The 21,790-nt window shown below is 52.5% G+C and overlaps 1 protein-coding gene across 3 annotated transcripts in view; it reads right to left on the minus strand.

The window, feature by feature from the left end:
• Mprip (myosin phosphatase Rho interacting protein) overlaps window positions 1–21,790 on the minus strand; it is a gene marked incomplete at its 5' end in the record, with an annotated part of 133,514 nt that overhangs the window by 18,222 nt on the left and 93,502 nt on the right. For 2 of the 3 annotated variants that reach the window (XM_013509621.1, XM_013509622.1), the window contains 4 exon segments: window positions 11,807–11,923; window positions 13,994–14,564; window positions 17,957–18,066; window positions 20,140–20,229. In XM_013509621.1, the coding sequence (XP_013365075.1) occupies window positions 11,807–11,923; window positions 13,994–14,564; window positions 17,957–18,066; window positions 20,140–20,229 (888 nt within the window). 3 annotated transcript variants of the gene reach the window in all.

Here is a 21,790-nt window from a genome sequence, read left to right on the forward strand (position 1 = left end):
AAGAGGCTTGCTCCCCCGACCCTTGTGCTTTTGCTGTCTTGTGCCGCCTGCAAGTATTGCCCCTGTGCCCTGCCACCCTGCCTTGGAGCCAGCTGATTATAGACGGAAACCTCCACACACTGAGCTAAATAAACCTTTCCTTCCTCAATTTTCGGTGTCAGGTACTTTGTCCCAGAAATGAGAGAAAAGTAACCAAGACAGAATCTGGTACAGAGGAGTGGGGTCGTTGCTGTGACTATATCTGACCATGTGGTTCAAGAGCCTTTGGAAATGGCTTGTGGGAAGTGTTTGGAAAGGTTTGGGGCTGTTGCCTCAAAGAGTAGAGCCGGACCGCCTTGGTCTGTTCTGTACAGGAGATTTTGGTTGGAGCTCAGAAGACCAGAAGGCTGATAGAAATCCTGCCAGTAAAGACCGGGCTTGGGAGGTTTCTGCTGGGAAGGACTGCATTAGGTGGTGGACTCCAGATGATGTGTGTTATGGCTTGGTAGAAAGTTTGTCTGTATTTTGCTCATGTCCAGAGACTTTGCCTGAGACTAAGATTAAGGGCAGCAGACTGATTAACCTGGCAGAAGAAATTTCAAGGCAGGTGAATGTTGAGGCAGTGGCATGCCTATTGTTGAAGGCTTTTTGCCAGATTTATGTTGAGAATCAAGAGCAAAGAGCCCAGCAGGATGATTTAAAATGTTGTGAGTTTGGCCAGAAAGGAAGCTCCACTAAAGCTGTACAGTATAAAGATAGAGCAGAAGAGATTTTGATTGCTAAAAGTCAAGAGAACAAGAGAATCGAAAAGATGGCCTGAGGGCATCAAAGCAGCAGCAAATCTCCACCCTTTGCAGCCTCAAAACTGGAAAGGTAAAAGACTCTGCTTTGAGAAGCAAGCCTCTGAGCGCCATGTTCCAGAATTGCGGCCCCATAGAGACTTTGTTCCTCAGAATCAGGTTCAGAGGGCTCAGATATTCAGGCACTTGATCCCTACAGCCAGGAGAGAGGAAAGCCTGGCTACTACTCCAGCTGACAATGGACCTTGGCATCATCCACGTGGTGCTGGTTTTAGGTGCATGCAGAATGCACAAGTTCTGAGGTTAAGAAGGCTTCCACCTCGACTTCAGAAGGCCTGGGAGGCCAGGCAGTGCGCCCCCGACAGGGTAGTGTGTCAAGCTGTGAGTGAGAAGCCAAACATGCAGTGGAGACCCCAAAAGTTTGGAAAAGCCAAGAACGTGATTCTTTAAGGAAAGCTGCAAGGAGGGAGCAAAGCGGGCCTTAAGAGAGAAGCGATGGGAGCTGTAACCACCACAAGTGCCATAGGGGAGGAGTCATGCAAGCCCTTTGGAGCTCACAATGTGCCACAGATCTCAGATGCTGGACTTGGAACTACAGGACTTAATGTTTGCCCTGCTGGATTTTGTACTTGCTTTGGTGCCAATCCTTTGTATTCCCCCGTTTGTACCTTTTGGAATGCTAATGTTTATCTTGTGCCATTGAATGTTGGAAGCGTTTAGCTTTTCATTTGTATGGGGGCTTACAACTAAGAGTTTGCCTTACATCTCACAGGAGACTTGGGACTTGGACTTTTCGGCAATGCTGAAACTGTTAGGCCGTTAGCAACTCTTGCAGGTGGACTAAAATGCCTTCTGCATAAAGGGATGTGCTTGAGTCTTTAGGGGGCGAAATGTTATGGTTCTAATATAATACAATGTTGACAGACTTAATACTGGTTCTTATAGATTGTTAAACCTGTATTATAATGTTTAAGTTGTGAAATGATAAGAATAATGTCTTTGTATCTGGAAAATGGTTTAAAGAAATATGTCTGGTTGCCAAATGGACAAAGGGTGGATTGTTATGGTTGATACACTGTGTCAACTTGAGTCTACAAGCTTAAGTAACTCAGCATTCTACATCCTGAGGTGAAAAGGACACGCCCTTGCAGCTCTGGGATGTTGTTCATTGTGTCAGCTTGAGAGGTTTAAAAATTCAGCTTTCAACTTTGAAGTGATTCAGCAGGGAGCCAGGGTCCTTACTTTGTGAACATCCTCAGCTTGTGGAAGAGGAGGGCACAGAGATGGTGTGGGCGTGGGCAGATGGCCAGCATACCATATAAAGAGGAAAAACAGGCTTGCTTTCCCCCTTTTTAGCTTTTGCTGTCTTGTGCCGCCTTGAAGTGTGGCCCCTGTGCCCTGCCACCCTGCCTTGCAGCCAGCTGATTATGGACTGAAACCTCCACAAACTATGAGCTAAATAAACCCTTCCTTAATTTGGGGTGTTGGGTATTTTGTCTCAGCAATGAGAGAAAAGTAACCAAGACAGAGGCTGCCTTACAACCAAGCAAGACACCTATGTGCCCCATGAAGAGAAATAACCCCACAGAGCTACAAGAAACCCAGGCCTCGCCTGTTGGAGCTTCTTTCACTACCACATAGGAGAGACTGCCTCACAGCTGCAGCTTCAAGTGGCTGGAACATGTAGCTACTTTGAGAATAGAAGCACATTTTCTGTCTGAAGCCCTGGAAAGATCCACTTCAGGGAAGGGATCAGGACTGATTTTTAAAAACTGGGAGAATATCCCAGTTATTATAGCCAAGTACAAGTACGCAGGGCTTCCCCCTGGCAGCTCTGATTCTATGCTGTCCAATCTTTCTGCCTGTGGATTTAAGAAATGATACCAAGAATCAAATAACCATGCTTTGTATCTTTCTCTGAGCCCTGCAACCCTCGAGGGGCCTTTCTGAACCTTGAGTCAGAATTTTCTTCCTTCTCGCTAAGGGCTGGACCTCACTGCAACTTACTTGCTGAATTGGCAAAGGCCTTAATTACTGCTCCTCACGAACAGGACACACTGTCCCAAGACACTGAGCCCTAGAAGATGCCTTTCTCCTGAGCCTTCTCCTTTCCCTGCCTTCATATTACAGCAGGGCCACGGACACCGCAGGTCCCAGCCCAGCTCTGCAGACAGCGCACGAGGGCTGGGACCTCAGGCCTACTTCGGAGCACATTCTCCCTGCTTGGTCTGGGCATGGCTTCTCAGTCCACCACACAACTACGGGCTTTGCACCCCATATCTAAAATGCCTGGATCAGGTTTCTAAGTTTGGATTTTTTTTTTTTAGATTTTGACATATTTGCATAACAGATTTGCACATATAAGATACATATACTTATGTATTTTGGGGATGGGATGCAAGTCTAAACATGAAATTGTTTATGAATGTTTCGTATGTGCCTTATACACACAGCCTGAACTGATACAGTAATTCAGAGCTCTTGCATTCTCTGACCCTGTCACATGAAGACAGGTGTGCAATTTCCCATTTGCAGCATCATGTTGGCACTCAAGAATTTTCAGTTTCAGATTTTGGAACATCTTAGGCTTTTAGATTTCCAGATCAAGGATGTTCACCCAACCCCTGCTCCCCCTTTTTCTGATACTGGGGACAGAACCCAGGACCTTGCATACGGTAGGCATGTGCTGTGTCACTGAGTAACATCCCCAGCCCTCTTACAAATCTTCTGATTCGAGTGCTTGGGAATATATGAAGGTAAGGGTCAAAATTCTAATAGAAACAGTGGAGTATCTTTAAAGACCCAAATGTATTTACATGTATAAATAATATGAAACAAGTCATCCTTGGGATCAAAAAATTCCTCAATGGATTTGATGCAGAGTGATGGCTAGTTGTAAGACACTGACCTGTGGTAATGACTGTGATACAGAATTGTGGTGGGCAGTAGGGGCTCTGGCTTGTAGGTGTCAAAGCAGGGCTGTCAGGCCAGCACCTCTAGCATCCCGACCCAGACAGAAGTCTGCATAAAGCAACTGACACCAGCTAGGCTCTTCAGAGGTTGTGTGGTTATAAACCTTGCATGCATCCAAAAATGACACATAGGTACTGAAGCTCTCAAGCCTGTGATAGCAGCATACAGTGGGGCTTGAGGCAACACCGAGTGCATGATGTCCGAGCTCCTGACGTCCCCTCTAAACTGTATCACCTGCATCTGAGCATCCTGGGGTCTGGCACAATCATTTTGATGTCTTGTGATCTGCTTGTATGTCACAAAGACTGATCCATGCATAGCGGGCTGACTCACTCAGGGCTGGAACATGGAGGAAGCTCTTATAGATGCAACGAGAAAGCAGCTATATGTAACTGTGGCCTGGGGTTTGCGCACAGGCACCTGCAGCAAAGGGCACTAGGAATTAAGGGGGTGTGGAGTCAAAGCCAAGGTCTGTGCCAGTTACCTCTAACTGTGCACCTAGAGTCATCAGAAAGTGTGCTCAGTGAACTGACCAGAAGGTCATCAAAGATGCACTTTGGGAAAACAGCCACTGGAACTTTCTCACAATTCATAAAAGGTTTGGACTGAGTGGGGAAAAAAATGGTGAGGAATGGCCTCTTAGCTGACTGAGAAGGTGCTCAGTGGCAATACCCGTTTGTCTCTGGTGCGGCTGTCATTACAGGAGCAAAGCAGTAGCTATGCAGCGAGTGTATCTTCTTTTTTCTCACAGCCCTAGAGGGGTAAGGTGCAGGGAAACAGCCACAGGCATCCTGCTAAGCGGTAGTGCGCTGGTGTGTGACGGGACAGCGGGTGCAGCTGAACCTAACATGCACCACGTACCCTACCAGAAGAGGAAGAAAATGAGGGGAACAGCCAGTGGGGTGAGCTTCTGAGCCTAAGGGATGACAAGCACCTCCAAGATGACCCAGCCACATGCGTGATGCAGTGTGAAGCCATGGGGGCGTGGAGGGGTGGCCAAAGTCTGGACTGCTCCTCTCGTCCCATCCTGAAGGGGCTGGGAGGCCACCTCTGTGGGCCGCAGCCTACGAGGCAGAATGTGGAATGGGTGAAAGCAGGAAAACAGTTCCTGGGGAAAGGCCACCTTTCACAGATCCCAGGGAAGGGAACAGGTGCAGCTGAAACCGTCTCTGGAGAAAAGCCCTTCTCAGACCAGTGCCTACCCCAGCTGGGTCCTCATATAGGGAGCTGGGAAAGGACAGGGCCCTTTAACACAAAATTCAACTCTGCTTTTACCGGTTGGTCAGGAGAAGGGGACTGCTTTCCAAGAGTATGAGATGGTCCTGGGCAAATGCCTCAGGTTGGGGGCAAGGAGGGGAAAAGGCGGGTCAGGGGCTGCTCTAGGGACACACAGAGAAGGGGAAGAAGGTACTCCCCTCTCCCACAGGGATGCCGCCTTCCTTCTGCTGGGCCTCCTTTGGGGTGGGTGACACTGGGACCACACCACAGCCAGCAAGCAGAGGGACAGCAGAATGTCACCTTGATTATGCCTGTGTGGTAGCTAAGAGCCAAGAGCCCGGTCCCAGGTACTCAGAACCTCAGATGCCACCACAGCCCCCTCCCCCATCAGGAGAATCGCCTTTACGAAGCAACGGTGCTGAGGACCTTGAGGTTCTCAAAGTCCCGCTGGTACTTCTCCCGCAGTGTGGCCGAGTCGCCCTCCAGCTCCTTGTGGCCTAGCTCCTCCCGCATGATGTCCATCTGGGCCTCCAGCTCCTGGATGCGCTCCCGGAGCCCTGTCATGGAGTCGGCCTCCCCAGCAGCAGCCGGTGGGGCAGCCTGATGTGGTGCCGCCCTGGGCTGAGACTCCCAGTGCAGGCAGGGGGTGGGCGGAGCCTCCGGGTGCTGCTGCTGGCACAGGCGGAGGGTCTCCTGCAGGTGCCGAAGGCTCTGTGCGTAGTGCTCCTGCAGGGCCCTCAGCTCCTCCTCGTGGATGACCTGCAGCTCTTTGATCTTAAGCTGGAACCTGTCCTCCAGAGTCTGCATCTGCTGCACGTGCTGCCGCTCCATGTCCTGCTTGTCTCTGACGGAGGCGTCCAGCTGGCTCAGCACTCGGCTGCGCTCGGCCTGCAGGGTGTTCTCAGTGCGGTTCAGCTGCTCCACCACACATCTGATCTCCTCCTCGTACCGGCCCTGCAAGGCAAACATGCTCTCGCTGTGCTTGCTCTCCACTTCCTCCAGACGCCTCTGCTGGTGGTCCCACTGGCTCATCTTGGCCTTGAGCTCAGCATTTTCCCTCTCGATGAGGGCGATCACCTCCAGGTACTCGCTCTTCTGCTTGCGGAGCAGCTCTTCGTATTCTTCCCGCAGCACTCCAATTGCTCTCGCCTGCTCCTGGCAGGAGGTCCCCTTGGCCTGCCAAGACTCCTTATAAAACTGGAGCTCCTTTTCATACTCCAGCCGAATTCTACAGGCTGCATAGCACACCTGAGCCTGAGTAATTGCATCCTGAACCAATAATGAAGAGTACTGACCGAGGCCTCCCAAGCAAGCGTTGTACGAGAGACTCTGGGAGGTCTGCAGAAGCTTTCGGCAGTCCCTCAATGACTCCGCAGGTGGCAGAGCTGGCAGGGCAGCGGAGATCTCCTCCAGGATGCTGGCCTTCTCTCTCAGCTGCTGGGCAAGCTCTTCTTGAATAGCAATAAGGGCCCTGGGGCTCTGCTGAGACACATGCAAGGGCTCCTGGGAGTCCTCCGCTGTGCCAGGGCTCAGCACTTTTCCAGGTGGACTCAGGCCTGAGGACATGTGCACACCATCCTCCCTATCTGCTGGACCCCGCAGGGCTTCCGAAACCTGCTGTATCACTCTCTCAAAGTCTGGGGTTTGGTAGGCCCCCAGGATTTCCTCCAGGGCGCACTTGTGCTGCTGCAGGGCTGCCTGAGTTCCCTGCAGGGTCTCTTGCACAGTCTGCAGCCTACGGTGCAGCGACTCCCTCACTGACTGTGTAGCAAAGCTGAGCTCCGCCCGGACCCATGTGGCGTCCGTTAGGCCTTGGGGGATGTGCTGCTGTCCGCCTCCTGGTGTGCTGGCTGCCTCTCCTCCCAGGGTCTCCAGGTGCTTGCTTAGGGACTCGACTTGGCTCCAGAACTCACTGTCCACCAGCACCTTCCTGGCCCAGGCCTCTGCGGAAGCCCTGGAAGAGACAGTGGCACCTTCTCCCTCCAGCAGCCATTCTCCTGACTGAGCAATCTCCTGGAGAACACGAGACACATCTGAGGTGGTGTTCTTAAGAGAGCTTGCTATTTGGTTGATCAGGGAGGCCTCCAGGGCTATCTGATCAGAAAGCAGCTTCACTTGCTCCTCCTCACTCAGCACGGGCTGGCAGGGCTGCTGTGCTGGGGCTGCCACCCTGCTCTCCAGGCAGTGCTCCTCTCCCTGTCCTGCCTGGGCTGTGCTGTCTGCAGGCGCTGGCCAGGACTGCAGGGCCTGGATCGCGCTCAGGAGTGCGCTCTCCACACTGGCCAGGGAGGCTGCCTGTGCGTCCTGCTTGTCCTCCTGGCTGGCCCACGGCAGAGACCTTAGCTGTTCTCGGCAGTTTTCTAGGCATACCAGGGCCTGGCTGTTTTTTGCCTGAAAGCCCCCTAACTCCCCGACATGGGTCCCAATGCCTGTGGCCCTCTCCTGTCTCTCCTGCTCCAACTGGGAGGCCAGTGCGCCAGCCTGCAGCAGGCTGGCACGGAGCTGCTCTCGCAGCTGTGCCTCGGTGCCAGCCCACTGGTGGTGCAACGCGAGCAAAGCCTCTCGGCTCTGGCCCTGCTGGCTCTCTAACCTCAGGGTCACATCCTTGAGCTTCTCCTCTGTGACGTAGAGCTTGGTCTCCAAGGAATGGATGATGGAGAGGTACGTGTCTGAGTCTCCAGCTGTGGGCAGCGTGCTGGGGGACATGCTCTCCTCTGAGGGCGACCGGTCCTGGCTGGTGTCTGAGGATGTGCTGCTGGTCCAGGTCTTCTCAGACCCCTCGGGGTGGATGTATCTTTGGCACTGGATTGTAGAAAATCGGATTCTTTGCCTTTTAATACCAGGTGCTCCCTGCTCAGACTTGGCTGTGCTCTGCAGATGTCCCTCCCTGTCTGTCACGTCCATGGTCTTTGGGGGCACTGTGCCTTCTTCTCTGCTGGGACCGCTAACACCACACTCTTCCCCTGCACTAATTCCCACATCCTCATCCCCCGGCTGTGTCTGTGGTAAGTCTGGAGTTGCCCCAGTAGCTGGCAGCTGCTGGCTCAAGAGTGAAACACCCTGCTCCTCGGTTTCCTCCAGGGTACTCTGTGATTCTTCCATATCCTTTGCAGACTCATTTGCAAATTTCCGTAAAATCTCTTCCTTTGCCTGCAGCTTAATTTCTGTCTCCTCTAAGCTGCTACCCAAAGCAACCATTTTAACCAAAGCCTCATTGAGGTCTTGATCTTTCTTTTCCAGAACTCTCTCATGGACTTCCTTGATGTGCTTCAGCTCTTCTTCCTTCTCTCTCAGAAGAGTGCGCATGCTCTGCAGTTGGTCAGAGACCCTGTGGTGTGAGTGCTCCAGGCTCTGGTAGTCAGCCTCTCTTCCCCGCAGCTTCTCCTGAAGCTCAGCCACGTCCCCGTCAGAAGCAGCCACACGCTCCATCAGTTCTTGGAACCGCTGTCTGATGAGGTCTCGCTCATCGTGGAGGCTCTGCACGTGCTCAGCAAGCTGGCGGATACTGGCCTCCCGGGCCTCCAGCTGCTCCTCCAGCTGGTGCACCTGCTCACTGCCCTCGCACTTGGCACTCAGCTTCTCCTTCTGGAGGGCCTCCACTTGCTGCGCATGGCCCTGTAGCTGGTCCTCATAGGCAATGGCCTTGTCCTCCACCTCCTTCAGGTTTTGCAGCAGCGCCTGCTTCTCCTGCTCACAGCTCTCCAGCAGCAGTGCATAGTTCCTCTGCAGTTTCTCCTCCATCAGCCGCTGGGCCTGTTCACTGGCGCCCAGCTGCTGGCTGAGGTCAGCAATACGCTCCTGGAGCCTCTGCACCTCCTTCTGACGGTCTCGCTGCAGTGCCTGCTGGGTCTCCAGGTCCCGAAGCTCCTGTGTCTTCTCCAGCAGGAGGGCCTCAGCACTCTTAAGCTTCTGCTCGCTGGCCCTCAGCTGACCACTGAGTGCTGCCTCGCTGTGCTGCCGCTCCTCCAACTGCTCACGAACCCTGTCCTGCTCCAGCTTCAGGTCGCCCTTGAGCTTGGCCAGCGCCTGCTCCTTGATGGCCAGCTCGGCAGCGGCATTGCTGAGCCTTGCCTGAAGGCTCCGGATCTCGGCCTCGTGGTGCCGGATTGCATCCTTGGCCTCCCCATAGCTACGTTTCAGGGTCTGAATCTGCTGTGTGATCAGCTCCTGTCGCTGGCACTGGGCTTCCAGCTCACTTTGGAGGTCTTGGTTGACTTTATGGAGCCTCTGCCAGGCACCCGACGGGGAGGAGGCCACTTCAGTCTTAAAAAAATTGATTAAATACTGGTTAGTAACACTCGGGCCTCCCCGTTCTGAGTGTCACACCTCTGGCCAGGATCGACCATAGAAAAGCTCCGTGGTGACTTTGGCTTTTATCCTTTGTACAATTATTTTTCCCATTTAAAAAAATCCAATGAATTATCCTAATCGGTTTTTTTGTGTTTTGGTAAGTGGCTGCTTGTAGGTAAACAGAAAACATGGACAACAACATCAAAAAACAGTTCTAGTTGAACAGTTTCTAAGAGAAATAAACCAAACAAAACTGAATAATGGAATACACAGAGAAGCAAAACGGAGACTGAAGGACAAGAGGACGCTGGGAAGCGGGACAGGGGAGCACAGCAACTGCATCTGTTTGTTTTGCAAAACAAAAAGTAAATGGTTCTAGACCACAGAGCCTAAATAAGAGCAGGACGCAAGGTGCAGGTAAGTAATGCCACTTCCTTCCAAGAGAGGGAGAGCAAGAAGGAAGGTAACTGATCAGGAGATGTCAGCGAGGGAAGATCTACATTTTCCTTGGGAAAGTGTAGGCAGGCCTCCACAGTAACAGGAAGAACTAATCTCTACCTGTAAGAAGACAAAATGAGGGGGAACGCAAACCATGGAGTGAAATATGATAACCAACACAAACCTTTGTGGAGTAAGGCATGCAAAAAATGAAACACAAATGAAAGAAAACTCCCCAAACTGAAAGGCATGCAGAATGGAGGTAATGCAACGCAGAGGAAACAGCATAAATAAACACAAACAAGGAGAGCCCGTGTAGACTCTGGATGCCCAGCTCCCTCTCCGTCTCCTGGTGGGGAAGCCACAGATGTGACACTCAGTTAAAGTTCCAGTTAAATCCAAGCTCAACGTCCAAACCATGCAAGCTCCTCCCAGCAGTTAGTGCAGTGTGCCTGTGGTCAACTGTGTGACCCTCAGCCCCCGGGCCCTGCCCTTTCTGACTTCTAGAGCTCAGGAAGTTATGAAGAACAGCCTGGTTGGTCTGACCAACAGGCCTTTGGTGCAGGCTGCATCGATGGTCCACATTAGACACAGAGGCAGGCTCCCAAGTTAGCAATGTGCAAAGCCATAGGCAGCGTCTTTACTGCCTGACAGAAGGTCAGTTCTTGTAGGATCGGGTCCAACCAACACTTAAAAAAAAGATGCTTCTCAACCAGAAGGGCCTGCACAGATGATCTAAAGGATCCTAGAGTGAGATGTAAAGGAAGTGAGTACCCTTCAAGGACAGTTCCCAGGCCCAAGGGTCTGAACTGAGCACAACAATGTGTTTGCTGGAAGGGGCTGGGGAAAAAGATGCAGGCACACAGGGGAAAGAGAGAAGGCCAAGGGCATGTGCAGAGCAGGAGCAGTGGGGAAAAAGGCGGGCAGACAGGTTTTAGTCAGAGGGCAGCTGAGCACCCCCAGGCCACCTGCTGTCCAGGACAGCTTGGTGCACAATGGTCTAAAAATGCTGAGAATCAACTAACCACAGAGACTGCGTATCTGAGCGCCAAAGGGCTCTTGGGGACCAACAGGTCTAAGTGTACACAGGCAGAGGGTTGTCAATGCAGGGTTAAGGTACATCTGCTTCTGGGGTCAGTGGCAGGGTCAGGACTTAAACCCAGGACTATTATGCCAATGTCCCGTTTTCAGCTTTGGCAGAGCTAAGGTTGCAGATTCTGGCACCCTGTTCCACGTTCCCTTGGCACTTCATGGTCAATCCTACCAGCATGGTAAGTAACACCACTGGGGCAGGAACGTGCCTGTGTTGTGTCTTGGAGCTAGCACGGAACCTGGAACGCTGCAGGCCAGTGACACATACTGCTTGCCTTCCCTCATTTATGGCCACCTCCTGCCTTGTGATATACCCACATCAGGGCTGTTACACGCTGGAGATCGGGCTGTGGCCAGGACTCTGGTGGATGCTTCCAGCAGAGGGGCTCTAGGCTGGGGCTGTCAGCTCAGGACCCAGGCTGCATCCTACTCATCTCTCTTCCAAGACGGGCTGGCTATGGGCTGGACAGCCACACCCTTCTGAACCATCTGCCTAGGCAGAGAGTAAGAAGTGGAGGCCCCTAGGCCAGTGGTGACAGGTAGACCCACCTGCAGGTGTGGGTGAAACATGGGGTTGGGCAGGATCTAGTTCTAGCCACTAACCTGCTGCTACGTGCAAGCATCTGGGTCACTGTGTGATTCAATTCCTCCAGTTTATACAACAGGCCTAATCCTGCTATTATAAATACAATGAAAAATAACACACAGATGGATGATGTCCCCAAGAAATGTAACTGGCTATGCTGAGAGCCTACAGGAGAGATCACAATGACTTCATTACAAAAAATACCCCCAAAATCCTTGTATGTAGGGGTTTCAGGCACTTTCTTCAAAACATCAGAGCAGAAGAAAAAATAGACACGGAACTTCCAGCACCCTAAGTGCCCGTGTCCTTGGGCAGAGGAACTGAGGCCAAGCTCTGCCAGGTTTGCACATTCCTAGCCTGTGGGCCATGCCTGCACCCTTCCCACTGAAGCCCCAGGTGCACATGTGCCTTGGCAGCTGTCCCATCCTACCTGGAGCACGTAGCCCTCCCGGGCACTCTGCTCACGGCCCAGTGCCACCCTCAGCTGGTCCTGCAAGAGCCGGTTCTGCTCCAGAAGGTCTGAGGCCTCCTTTTGGCTCTGTTCCAGCTGTTGGTAAAATGACAAGTTCTTAAGCAACGACAACAGTGAAGCAGCTGCATAATACCGGCACTTCTTCTTTTTGGGGGGTACCAGGAATCGAACTCAGGGCCTTACGCTTGCTAAGCAGATGCTTGTGTCACTGAGCTACATCCCCAGTCCATAGGCACTTCTGACTGCAGCACACGTGACGGCTTTTCTGGCCCAGCACTTTTGGGTTTCCACATTTCAGCTGTGCAGAGGGGGTCTGTACCTGCAGCATAGGAACTGAAGCTTCCAGCTCGAACTGTAAATGACACTGGTACACTTGCCTGTCTCTAGGGGCTGAGGGACGGTGTGATCTTTCCCCTTACGGTAGTTGTGGGCACCTACACAACTTCTGCACCTGCTCATGGTTCCACTGGGAGGGTCCTGCATGGGGCAAAGCCCGTGAGGGAAGTTTACTAGTGAGAGGTAGGGCTTCGCAACTTTGCAGAAGATGATCAGCTTCCGGGGGTTCTCTACATGGTCACCTTAATCTCTATAGGGGCTACTGTGGGCAGTGGCGGGGGGTTCCCCAAGCAGGCCTCAATCTGGGCCCTGCTGTGGCTTCAACTGAAACTATCTGACCAGGTATGCATGGTGGATCTGGATCCCACACAGAGCTGTCTGCAAAAAGGGTGGCCATTGTCTCCTCAAACAGGATGTGGGAATCTGTGCGCTACTTCACGCTCATCTAGCTTTCAACAGCTTTAAGATTCACTCCCTCGCCCACCTGCCTCTTTCCACATGGATTTCCCTAGGTCCTGCCTGACGCTCAGCTGCATGTCGGGCTGCCCTCCCACTCCCCAGGGGCTGGTGGTCAGGGCGCTGCCAGGGTGGGCTGCGAGAGGCAGGGAGACCCATGGCTATGGGACACTGAAGACTGCTCCCAGAGATGGCTGCCCAGAACACAAACTGGCGGTCTCAAGAGCGGCCGCTGGGCCCGCGCCGACAGCGCAGAGTCACGTAGATCCGAGCTGTTTTGTTCCACCGTCCTTACTACCTTATTGACAGCACTGGAGAAGTCAACACGCTGGCCCCAGCGACAACTGTCAGGCTCATGAGCTGACAGGGTGCATTCAAAGTTTTCTGCTGAAGGGCATCCGTGAGGGGAAGATGTGACAGGGTATTTCACAAAAAGCAGGGCACTGCACAGGCTAAGTACCCCTTTATCCAAATGCTCGAGGCCAGAGTGTTTCAGATTTCAGACTTCTGGCAAGTTTGGGTTACCTGCATAGACACAGCACACAAACACACAATGTGTGTCTGTGTGTGCATGCACGCATGTGTATGTGTACATGCATGTTTTGCAGTACAAGGGGTAGAACCCAGGGCCTTGTGCATGCTGTGCATACATTCTACCACAGAACTGTACCTCCAACCTCCTATATGGTACTTTTAATAATTTTGCTCGTTAAATGAAATTTCTGGTGTGGAGTTTTACACTTGTAATGTCAAGCTGGCACTTAGGAACTGATGCTGGGACACAGTGTCATGAGAACCCCACAGGCTGTGAATGCAGGGGCTCACCACCCAACTCTTCTCCAGGCTCCACCTGCCTGGTAGCAGCTCACCACAGGTGTTTCACCTCCTAAGCATGTGGGGCCTAGCCTTTGTCTCCCGATGCTGCGCCTTACCCCATCAGATTTAAGCAATAGAGAGGCCACTGTTACAGCACCAGAGTTCACCTCTGTCACTAGCTTTGGCCTGTGTCCCCCAGAGCTGCCTCGTGCAGATAGAAACCTAACTCTACTCACATCCCTCCACTTAAAATCTAGCTCATGCCCTAGCAGGTAGAATAAGGCCCACTATAAAACTCACTAGCCTAATGCCTGGCCACAGGTCTCCATGAACTACGAACTGTTCCTCCATTCCAGAAAGGCTCATTAACCCCACTCTGTCATGACCTGGCACTCCGTTCTACCTCAGCATCCACCCTGACTGTAAAGACCTGTCCATGTTCCAGAGGGGAGGACTGTGTGGCTGAGCCTGCAGGCCATAGCTAGCATAGCTGGTGCTCAGGACTGGCTGATGCACAGGAAGCTGCCCTGGCATTACCTCCTTTTCCAGCAGAGAGGTCAGTTCATGCGTAGAGAGCCGGTCACTTCTATCCTCAGAGGACAGGTGCAAGGGGGCGATGGGCACCTGCTTTTCCTCTCGGAGAGGGGTGGTCTCCACCTGATGCCACCGCTGCTCAATCTCCACATGGACATTTTGTGTCTTAAGGTCAGCAGTGGGCAGTCCTGGGCTCCGGTCCACCTCCATGCGCAGGGCTGCGTCCTCAACACTGGGTCCATCCACAGCATCTAGCATCCCAAAGCGCTTGCGGCGTTCTTCCCGCCTCCGCGCACGCTCCCGCTCTAGCTCACCTGGCTCCAACTCAGGCTGCCCAGGCTCACGGGCTTCAAGGGGCCCCATGGTGCTGGCTCTCTCCTGAGCCCGGGCCTGCTGCATAGGGCGGAACTCAGCCCAGTCAAAGGTCTTAGAGCGGCCCTCTCGCCTTCGCTCCCGAGCGCGGCTTCTCTTCTGCTCTGGATCTGGCTCCCCTGGCTCTGGCTCTTGCTTTTCATTTGGCCTTGGGCAGGTTTCAAAAGCTGAGCTGTTCTTGTTCTTTTCCTCAGGCAATGAACTATGGGACAAACACAGGGCCAGCAAAGGTAAGCTGTGAGCCAGCCCATGCCTGATCCACACCTTTCTAACCCTGTGTGGCTTCCTGAGTGCTGGGGAAGGAATGCATCTGTAAAGCAGCTGTCCACTTCCTGGAGGACTCAAAGCTGGCTTGGGGCTGAGGATAGGGTTGAGAAGGCTCACTGCTCCCCAAGGTTTCCAGCACACAGTCCTTAACTGAGCGTATGCCGTGGGACGTGTCCTGTAGTCCCATCACCAGGAGGATGGAGCCAGGCAAGAGGGGCCCCCGCTACTGTGTGAACACTCGGAAGGAAACCCTGTACTGGGTGGTGGCAGAAAGAACATTTTCCTAGAAGGGCTCGGAAGTTTCCATGAACAGGTGACACACTCTGCTGTTTTCATTTTTATTTTTTGTCTTTTTGAGACAGGGCTCCACTACGCAGTTCAGGCTGGCCTTGAGCCCAGTCTGTAGCCCAGGCTCATCTCAAACTCAAAACTATCTTCCTGCCTCAGCCTTCCAAGTGCTGGTGTTACAGGCAGCTGTTTTCATTTTTTTTTTTGGTATTTTTCTGGTACCAGGAATCAAACTCATGACCTCGCACTTGCCAGGCAGGCGCTGTGCCACTAAGCTAAATCCCCAGCCCGTTTTCATTTTTAATTAATTAATTAATTAATTAAGAGACAGGGTTTTGCTATGTAGTTCAGGCTGGGCTTGAATGCACCATGTAAGCCCAGGCTGGCCTTGTACTTGTAGTACTTCTGCTCTGGCCTCCGAATGCTCGGATCACAGTGCACCACCACACTCGGCCTCAGCTGCTTTAAACGCCCACTCTGGCTGCGGACACGACAGGCAGGTCAGCGTGGAGAGCTGAGAGTACCTGTCGGGGGAGGGACGGAGGCCCAAGGGTCCTGGGAGAAAGAGCAGCGCTGGAACCTGCCACACTGAGCAGGGAGGTGCCAGCAACACAGGCTGTGCAGGTCGTGCTTAGGGTACCCTGGCCTGCCCGGCAGCGGCAGGGATGAAGCTGGTTAGCCTGAGGAGTCCCTGTCTTCCCTAATGTGCCCCAAAGGTTAGGTTCCTGGGGAGACCCCTCACGTGCAGGGAGGAAGGCAGAGCACAGAGGTGGGAATGGGCTCTCACAGAGACTCTGAGGCACAGCAGAGGAGACCCGGTGACTGCAGGCCGCCCCTGGGCCCCAGTCTCAGCCAAGCCTCAGAAGAAGTGCTCTGGGGCAGCAAGGGCCAAAGAGGGATTGCCAGGGAGCACCGGGGCCTGTACTATGGGCAAAGAGAAAGGAGCTGCAGAAAGAGGCACCCAACAGAAAGAAGAGGTGGCCCCCACCACCCCCAGGGGAATCACCCGTCCTAGCAATGAAGAGCAAGAACCCAAATTTTTTAGAATAGCAAAACTGGCAAGAGCTCAGTCTAAGACCACTCAGACACGTGAATAAAAACAACCCTGAGCGGATCTTTTAGCATCATTAGGACAGCTAGCTGGCTTTGGTGCAGCACGTGGGGTGTCGGAATGACACACAAGAGCAGGTAAGGTGATGGGAATGCTTCCAGGAGAGGAAGCTCCTCCAGCCCCAAGGGCCAGCGGTGCTCTGGGTCTTTGCTACAATAGTCTGCAAGATAAAAATTGAGAAACAAAACAAGACCAGCAGCTGTGACACCACCATCTCTGCTTATATTGACTGCTTGGGACCTGGCTTTGTAGCACCAAAACAATCCCAATTTTCCTTTATTCTTAGGAGCTGATATAAGAACGCATGTTAAAAACAAATGGGGGGGCAAGGATATAGCTCAGCGGCACAGAGCCTGCCCGGCAAACCATGGTCCTGAGTTCGGTTCCCAGTACCAAAAACCCCCCAAAAAACAAAAAAACAAAAGAGGTTCAGGCACTCTACCAGCATTAAGATATACTAGTCTGTGAAGGAAACTAGTCGAGGAGACAATGGCCGGGCCCAGCGTGGCATGAAAACACAGCACCTGGCCTCTGTGCTTGTCCCCTGAGCCCCCTACACAGAAAGCAGCGAAGCTGAGTAAGTGGCAGGTCACCCCTCCTGAGCCACATGCAAGGACGAGACGTGAACCATGCACTCCTACTGACTGACATCTCTACACAGGACCCTTGATCTGAGCACGCAGTCAGGCCAGGTAGGGATGCAATGGGCAGGAGAGGGCCTCAGGCCAGCCATCCCCGCACACCCACTGCCTGCTAGCGAGTAGCACTGTGACTCTGTCTGCTCTACAGCATGGGTGGGGCAGCTGAGTGCCTTTCTCACTTTGCTATAGGGCCTCCCAGGGGAGGAACAGAGAGCCTGGCCTCCTTAAGCTATGGGCTCTGTCACTGGGAGTCACAGAGGCAGAGGGCCTCTCATCCTGGCCACAACCTTCCTTGTTGAGACAGAGGAACAAGTAGATACTGTGTGCTACCCAGTGAAGGAGTGAACACATGATAAGAAAGGAGGCTGAAGAAAAGAGCTCAACTCTCCTTTGCTTCTTATTCAGAGGGGTGAAGTGTTAGTACTCTGGAAGAAGGGGTAGGTTTCGGTGAGGAACAGACATGGCCAAGGCTGCCCCAGGCCAGCATGTGTTGCCCCCTCACAGCCTCCAAGCCACATAACCTGAGGCCAGAACAGGAACTGCCCGAGCTGAGAAAGGCACCAGAGGAGCTGGGAACACACAGAGGCTGGGGCCTGGAGGTGGGCACAGTGGAGCTCGGCCGTCACGGAGGCAGCCCTACACGGCACAGCCTTCTCCAAGTTCTCTGAAAATGAAAGCTGTCAGGTTTCCAGCCTTCTGGGTAGGAGGAAGACATGCAGCAGGTCCCAAGGGATACGAACCACAGAATGCTAACACAGGAGAGAACACACTTTTCCAACTTGGGCTTCAGCACTGCGAGTCTCAGAGAGAAGCTTTTCCTGGTTGCACAGAAATCAAACAGATGCAGGAGTGAGGCAAAAAGAAACCAAGGGAGAGCAAAGCTATGGTGGTCCAAGGTTACAGCACCCACATCTGCCCTTACCCAGCCACAGCACAGCTGTCCTAAGGGACAGTTGCAGAGTCCAAGACCAGGCCTTGGTGGACAAGCACCTCTGACAGAGATGAAAGGCTCTCTGCCAAGCTCAGCGCTTGGCACGGAGGCACGGAGGTGACCTGCAGGACTGAGCCGGCGGCACGGTGGAGGAAGGCCGGCCTGAGGCAGGATAACCACAAAGCACCAGGTGACAGCATGGGGAACCGGCCCCTGGGAGCACAGCGGATAAGGAAGCAGCTGTGCTGGGATGCGGCTAAGCTCAGCCTCAGGTCCCAACCAGAGCTCCCCTGTGGGAATGGGAGTGTCCCACTGGAGGCAGGAAGGGACCCCTCAGGCATCCCTGACTCTCTCACCTGGTCACATCTGGGGTGGTGGTTGGGTGCACATGCTTCATGATGGTCTGGATCCAGTTCCGTCGGATTCCGGACGTCATGGCTGAGAGGGTGAACTCACCCTCCTTTGTCTACACGGAAGACACAGAGGTGTTGTAAGTAACCAGATCTAGGGGTGCTTGTTGCTGCTCATCTCCAGTGGAGAGCCTTGCACTGTGCACGAAGTGCCGCAGAGAGAAAGGCTGAGGCTGGGGTGTCTGCCGAGAACTGTATGCTGTATTCAGGACACCTGAAGCTGGACACACTCGCAAGGGGATGGCAAAGCGGCATCTCCTTCCACAAGGCCAGCACATGCTTACTGCGTTCCTATAATGCGCCAGATGAGATAGCACATGTATCTCTTTGGGGCATGCCCAGTCCCAGTGGAAGGACAGAGTCCTCCTTGAACTGGGGGAGATGTCTGGGGAGATGGAGCGGTGTGTACCCAGGCCCGTGTCCTGTAGCCACATACGCTGGCACACCACAAGGTCGAAGTGCAGAGATGCCTGCAGGATGGCCACTGCAAACCTGAGGTGGCGGCAGACAGGGCAGAAGGAGGGGTGTGTGGGATGTGGCCAGCAGGGTGGGGCAGGAAGCCCGTTTGCAATGGGAAAACTCTCCCAGTGTCGCCCAGTGGCCCTGCCTGGGAGCCCGTAGGCAGGTGAGGGGCAGGACACAGGGCCACTGGCTGCCACTGCTTCTGTGCCCAGAGAAGGTGCACTTCGGCACTGCGCTGTAAGGCACCAGGCTGCTCACGTGCACCCACATGCAAGGCAGTGGGTGGGAGATGAAATTCTGGAGACAGTCTCGGGACGGGCACTAGGTGACAAGGGGCACCGCACTTGCGTCCATGTGTTGGCTGAACCTGCCGTGAGTACAGCTCAGATCTAACCTCCTCTTCCACAGGGGCACTGCCAACATTCCTCCCTGGCCAGCTCTTTCTGCCCTTCGGTATACTTTCAGAGCCTGGTCTCAGCACTCCACCTCATCTGTCCAGATGAGCTCTTTCCCGCTCAGGGTCACACCTACCCCTCATGGGTCCCCAAATTCAGCACTAGTCAGAGTTCCAGAGGACCCAGCTCCCTGGAGACTCGGCCCCAGCGACCCCTTCTCCCCTGCCAGTCCTCGCAGCATCACGCACCCTCTCCTCCTTTCTCTGCCCACCACCACCAAGCTGCCTGCCTGGTCTCCCTGCCAGTGCCCCGACGTCCAGTCCGACGTGTTTCACCAACGCCTGTGTCTCCAGTGCTTGCCCAGCCTGGTTTGGTGCTCACTGTTCTCACGGTGCTGTCCCATCTGCCTCCACTAGATCTCCTCTTCTGCTCCACCAGACCCAGGAATGGGGTGGGCACTGACAGGTGAAAAGGCTACAACTACCACGGGCCCGCACTACCACCAGGAGGGCAACTGAGATCTCCTATAGAAGATCTAGGCAGGATACCCTGCCTAGAGACACCTGAAGATACAGAGGGGGCCTTCAGGCTCACTGAGCACTCTACCCCTTCCACAAGGGGAATGGGACAGCACAGGCTGCTAAGAACAACCAACTCATGCTGGCCCTGGAGCAAGGCCAGTGGGGAACCCCTGATCGTGACATGTCCCAAGTGCTGAGATACAGATGTATGCCACAATGCCTGGCCGGAAGGATTTTGGAGCAGCTGGTGTCAGAAGTGAAAGCAAATGTGTGAGTAAGGAGGCTGTGCCCCTAACCCTGGGCCTGACCCTAGGCAGCTCTGATCACACAACTTTGATGTAGTGGCTAACAAGAACAATCTGATCTATCCAACAGGATTACTTTTATGAGGGCAGAACCATGCCTTGCTCATCTGAGGATCTCACAAGATTTTTGAAATTTAAGAAATTAACAAATGTTTTCATTCTCATTGCCTGAATCTTATATCCTTCCAAACTTAATATTAAAAAGTGAAAGAGAAAAGAAAAGGGCCTTTAGTAACAAAAGCCTTTAAATAGCCTTGAAAAGAATGATGCTTTTTTGCGTTTCTCTAACACATCAGAGTTGGGGGTCAGGAGCTGCAGGACAGAGGTGCCACTGAGAGCTGACCACACAAGTAAGGCCTGTCTACTGGTACCCAGGTGGGACGTCGGGTTCTGAGGGACACATCCCTGCTAGTCAGGCCCTTGGCCCACCTCATCCCTGCACTCACATGTATCTGGAAGCCATAGTTTCTCTGGACTGGATACTCTGTGACATCGTAACACGTGGACAAGTCAATTTCCCCATCTAAGTCTGCTGCCTGCCGGGAGAAATGAGAGGGTTGTAGGAGACTTAAAAAGAGCCGAGGCCCAGCTGAGCACATTTCCATGAACGACTTTCTGTACTTATCATGTTTTTAACAGGAACAGACCGTGACCCTCACCCCACCACTGCAGACTCCAGGGCCCCTCCCCTGCAGCAACCATGCCATCATTTCCCCATGTCCCTGTCCAAAGGTAGCACATGCTAGCAGCTCCCAGAGGTGCTGATGTCATAATTACTTTACACTCTTAAAAACTGATGGCCCCAAAGAGATTCTGTGTATTTACTGTTTACCTGTTGGTGACATAGACAGACAACTCCTCACTTCCTGACAGAGTTCCAGTCCCATGACTAAGCTGTTCGATAAACTGGTCGCTGAACAAGGAACTGTACATAGTATGTACTTCACAGTACTCAGAACAAAAAGACGGTCAAAGACAGCTCCATAAAGGACATAAAACTGGAGTACTGTACTGTGCAACAGCAAAAGCTACAGCAGAATAAACAATGGGGTGTATTCTACTAAAAAAGGACGCTGAGGCTGTATAAAAAAGATGCACAGGGGCTGGGGGTTTAGCTCAGCGGCACAGCGCCTGCCTGGCAAGCACAAGGTCGTGAGTTCAATTCCCGGTACCAGAAAACAAACAAACAAACAAACAAAAAAAAGATGTGCAGAAGTGTAAGAGAAAAACAGATGGGTCATAAATCCTAAGAGTGTGCCCTGGTCTTAAGTCCAAATGGTAGTTAAACAGGTAGATCCTTAAAAGAATATTTTAGCCAGGCATAGTGGCGCATGCCCGTAATCCCAGCACTCAGGAGGCTGAGGTAGGAGGATCGTTGCGAGTTCGAGGCCAGCCTGGGCTACAAAGTGAGCTCAAGGCCAACCTAAACTGCATAGCGAGACCCTGCCTCAAAAAGACTAAATAAATAAATAAATAAATAAATATTTTAGTGCCACACTAAGAATTAAAATTTTAAACATGTTTACTCATTGAAGAACAAAAATAACCCATTTCCTTTTCAAATTTAAAATATGACTAAAAATCATTCATAAAAGTGGCTTTTGTGTGTGTTTCTGCGCATTTCCTATAGGTCTAGCTTCAGAGATAGTAATTGGATTCCTCTGTTTCTGGATTCAGTCTTTTCAACGTACTGCTCTGGTCGATGCATATAAAGACGCAGTCCTCTCACGCAGTCATACAGAAAAGGAAGTTTTAATAGCCTTTTCAGGTCACTGTGCTGGTTTCCTTTGATGAACTTACACTGTGGAATCTGATTCTATCAATGAGTTTTTTGTGCTCTGTTCAATTAAAATCTGGGTAAGGATGATCGGAGTCTGGGATTGTTTTCCTACATGTGAGGGTATATCTGAAAGGTCCCAGAGTGTACCACAGAAATGGTAGAAAACACATTTGCCAAACTGTTCAACAAAGTTTTAAAAATTTTTTTGGTAAGTTAAAATAAAAACAACAAAAAACCTTCTGGTTGGTCTGGAGTCAGGACTGCCCAAAAGCTCCCCTACACCACATCCCATCTTTGTGCAGAGATGGGACGCGATT

This window comes from Chinchilla lanigera, unplaced genomic scaffold (assembly GCF_000276665.1).
Source record: "Chinchilla lanigera isolate Chin_1 unplaced genomic scaffold, ChiLan1.0 scaffold00176, whole genome shotgun sequence".
NCBI lineage: Eukaryota > Metazoa > Chordata > Mammalia > Rodentia > Chinchillidae > Chinchilla > Chinchilla lanigera.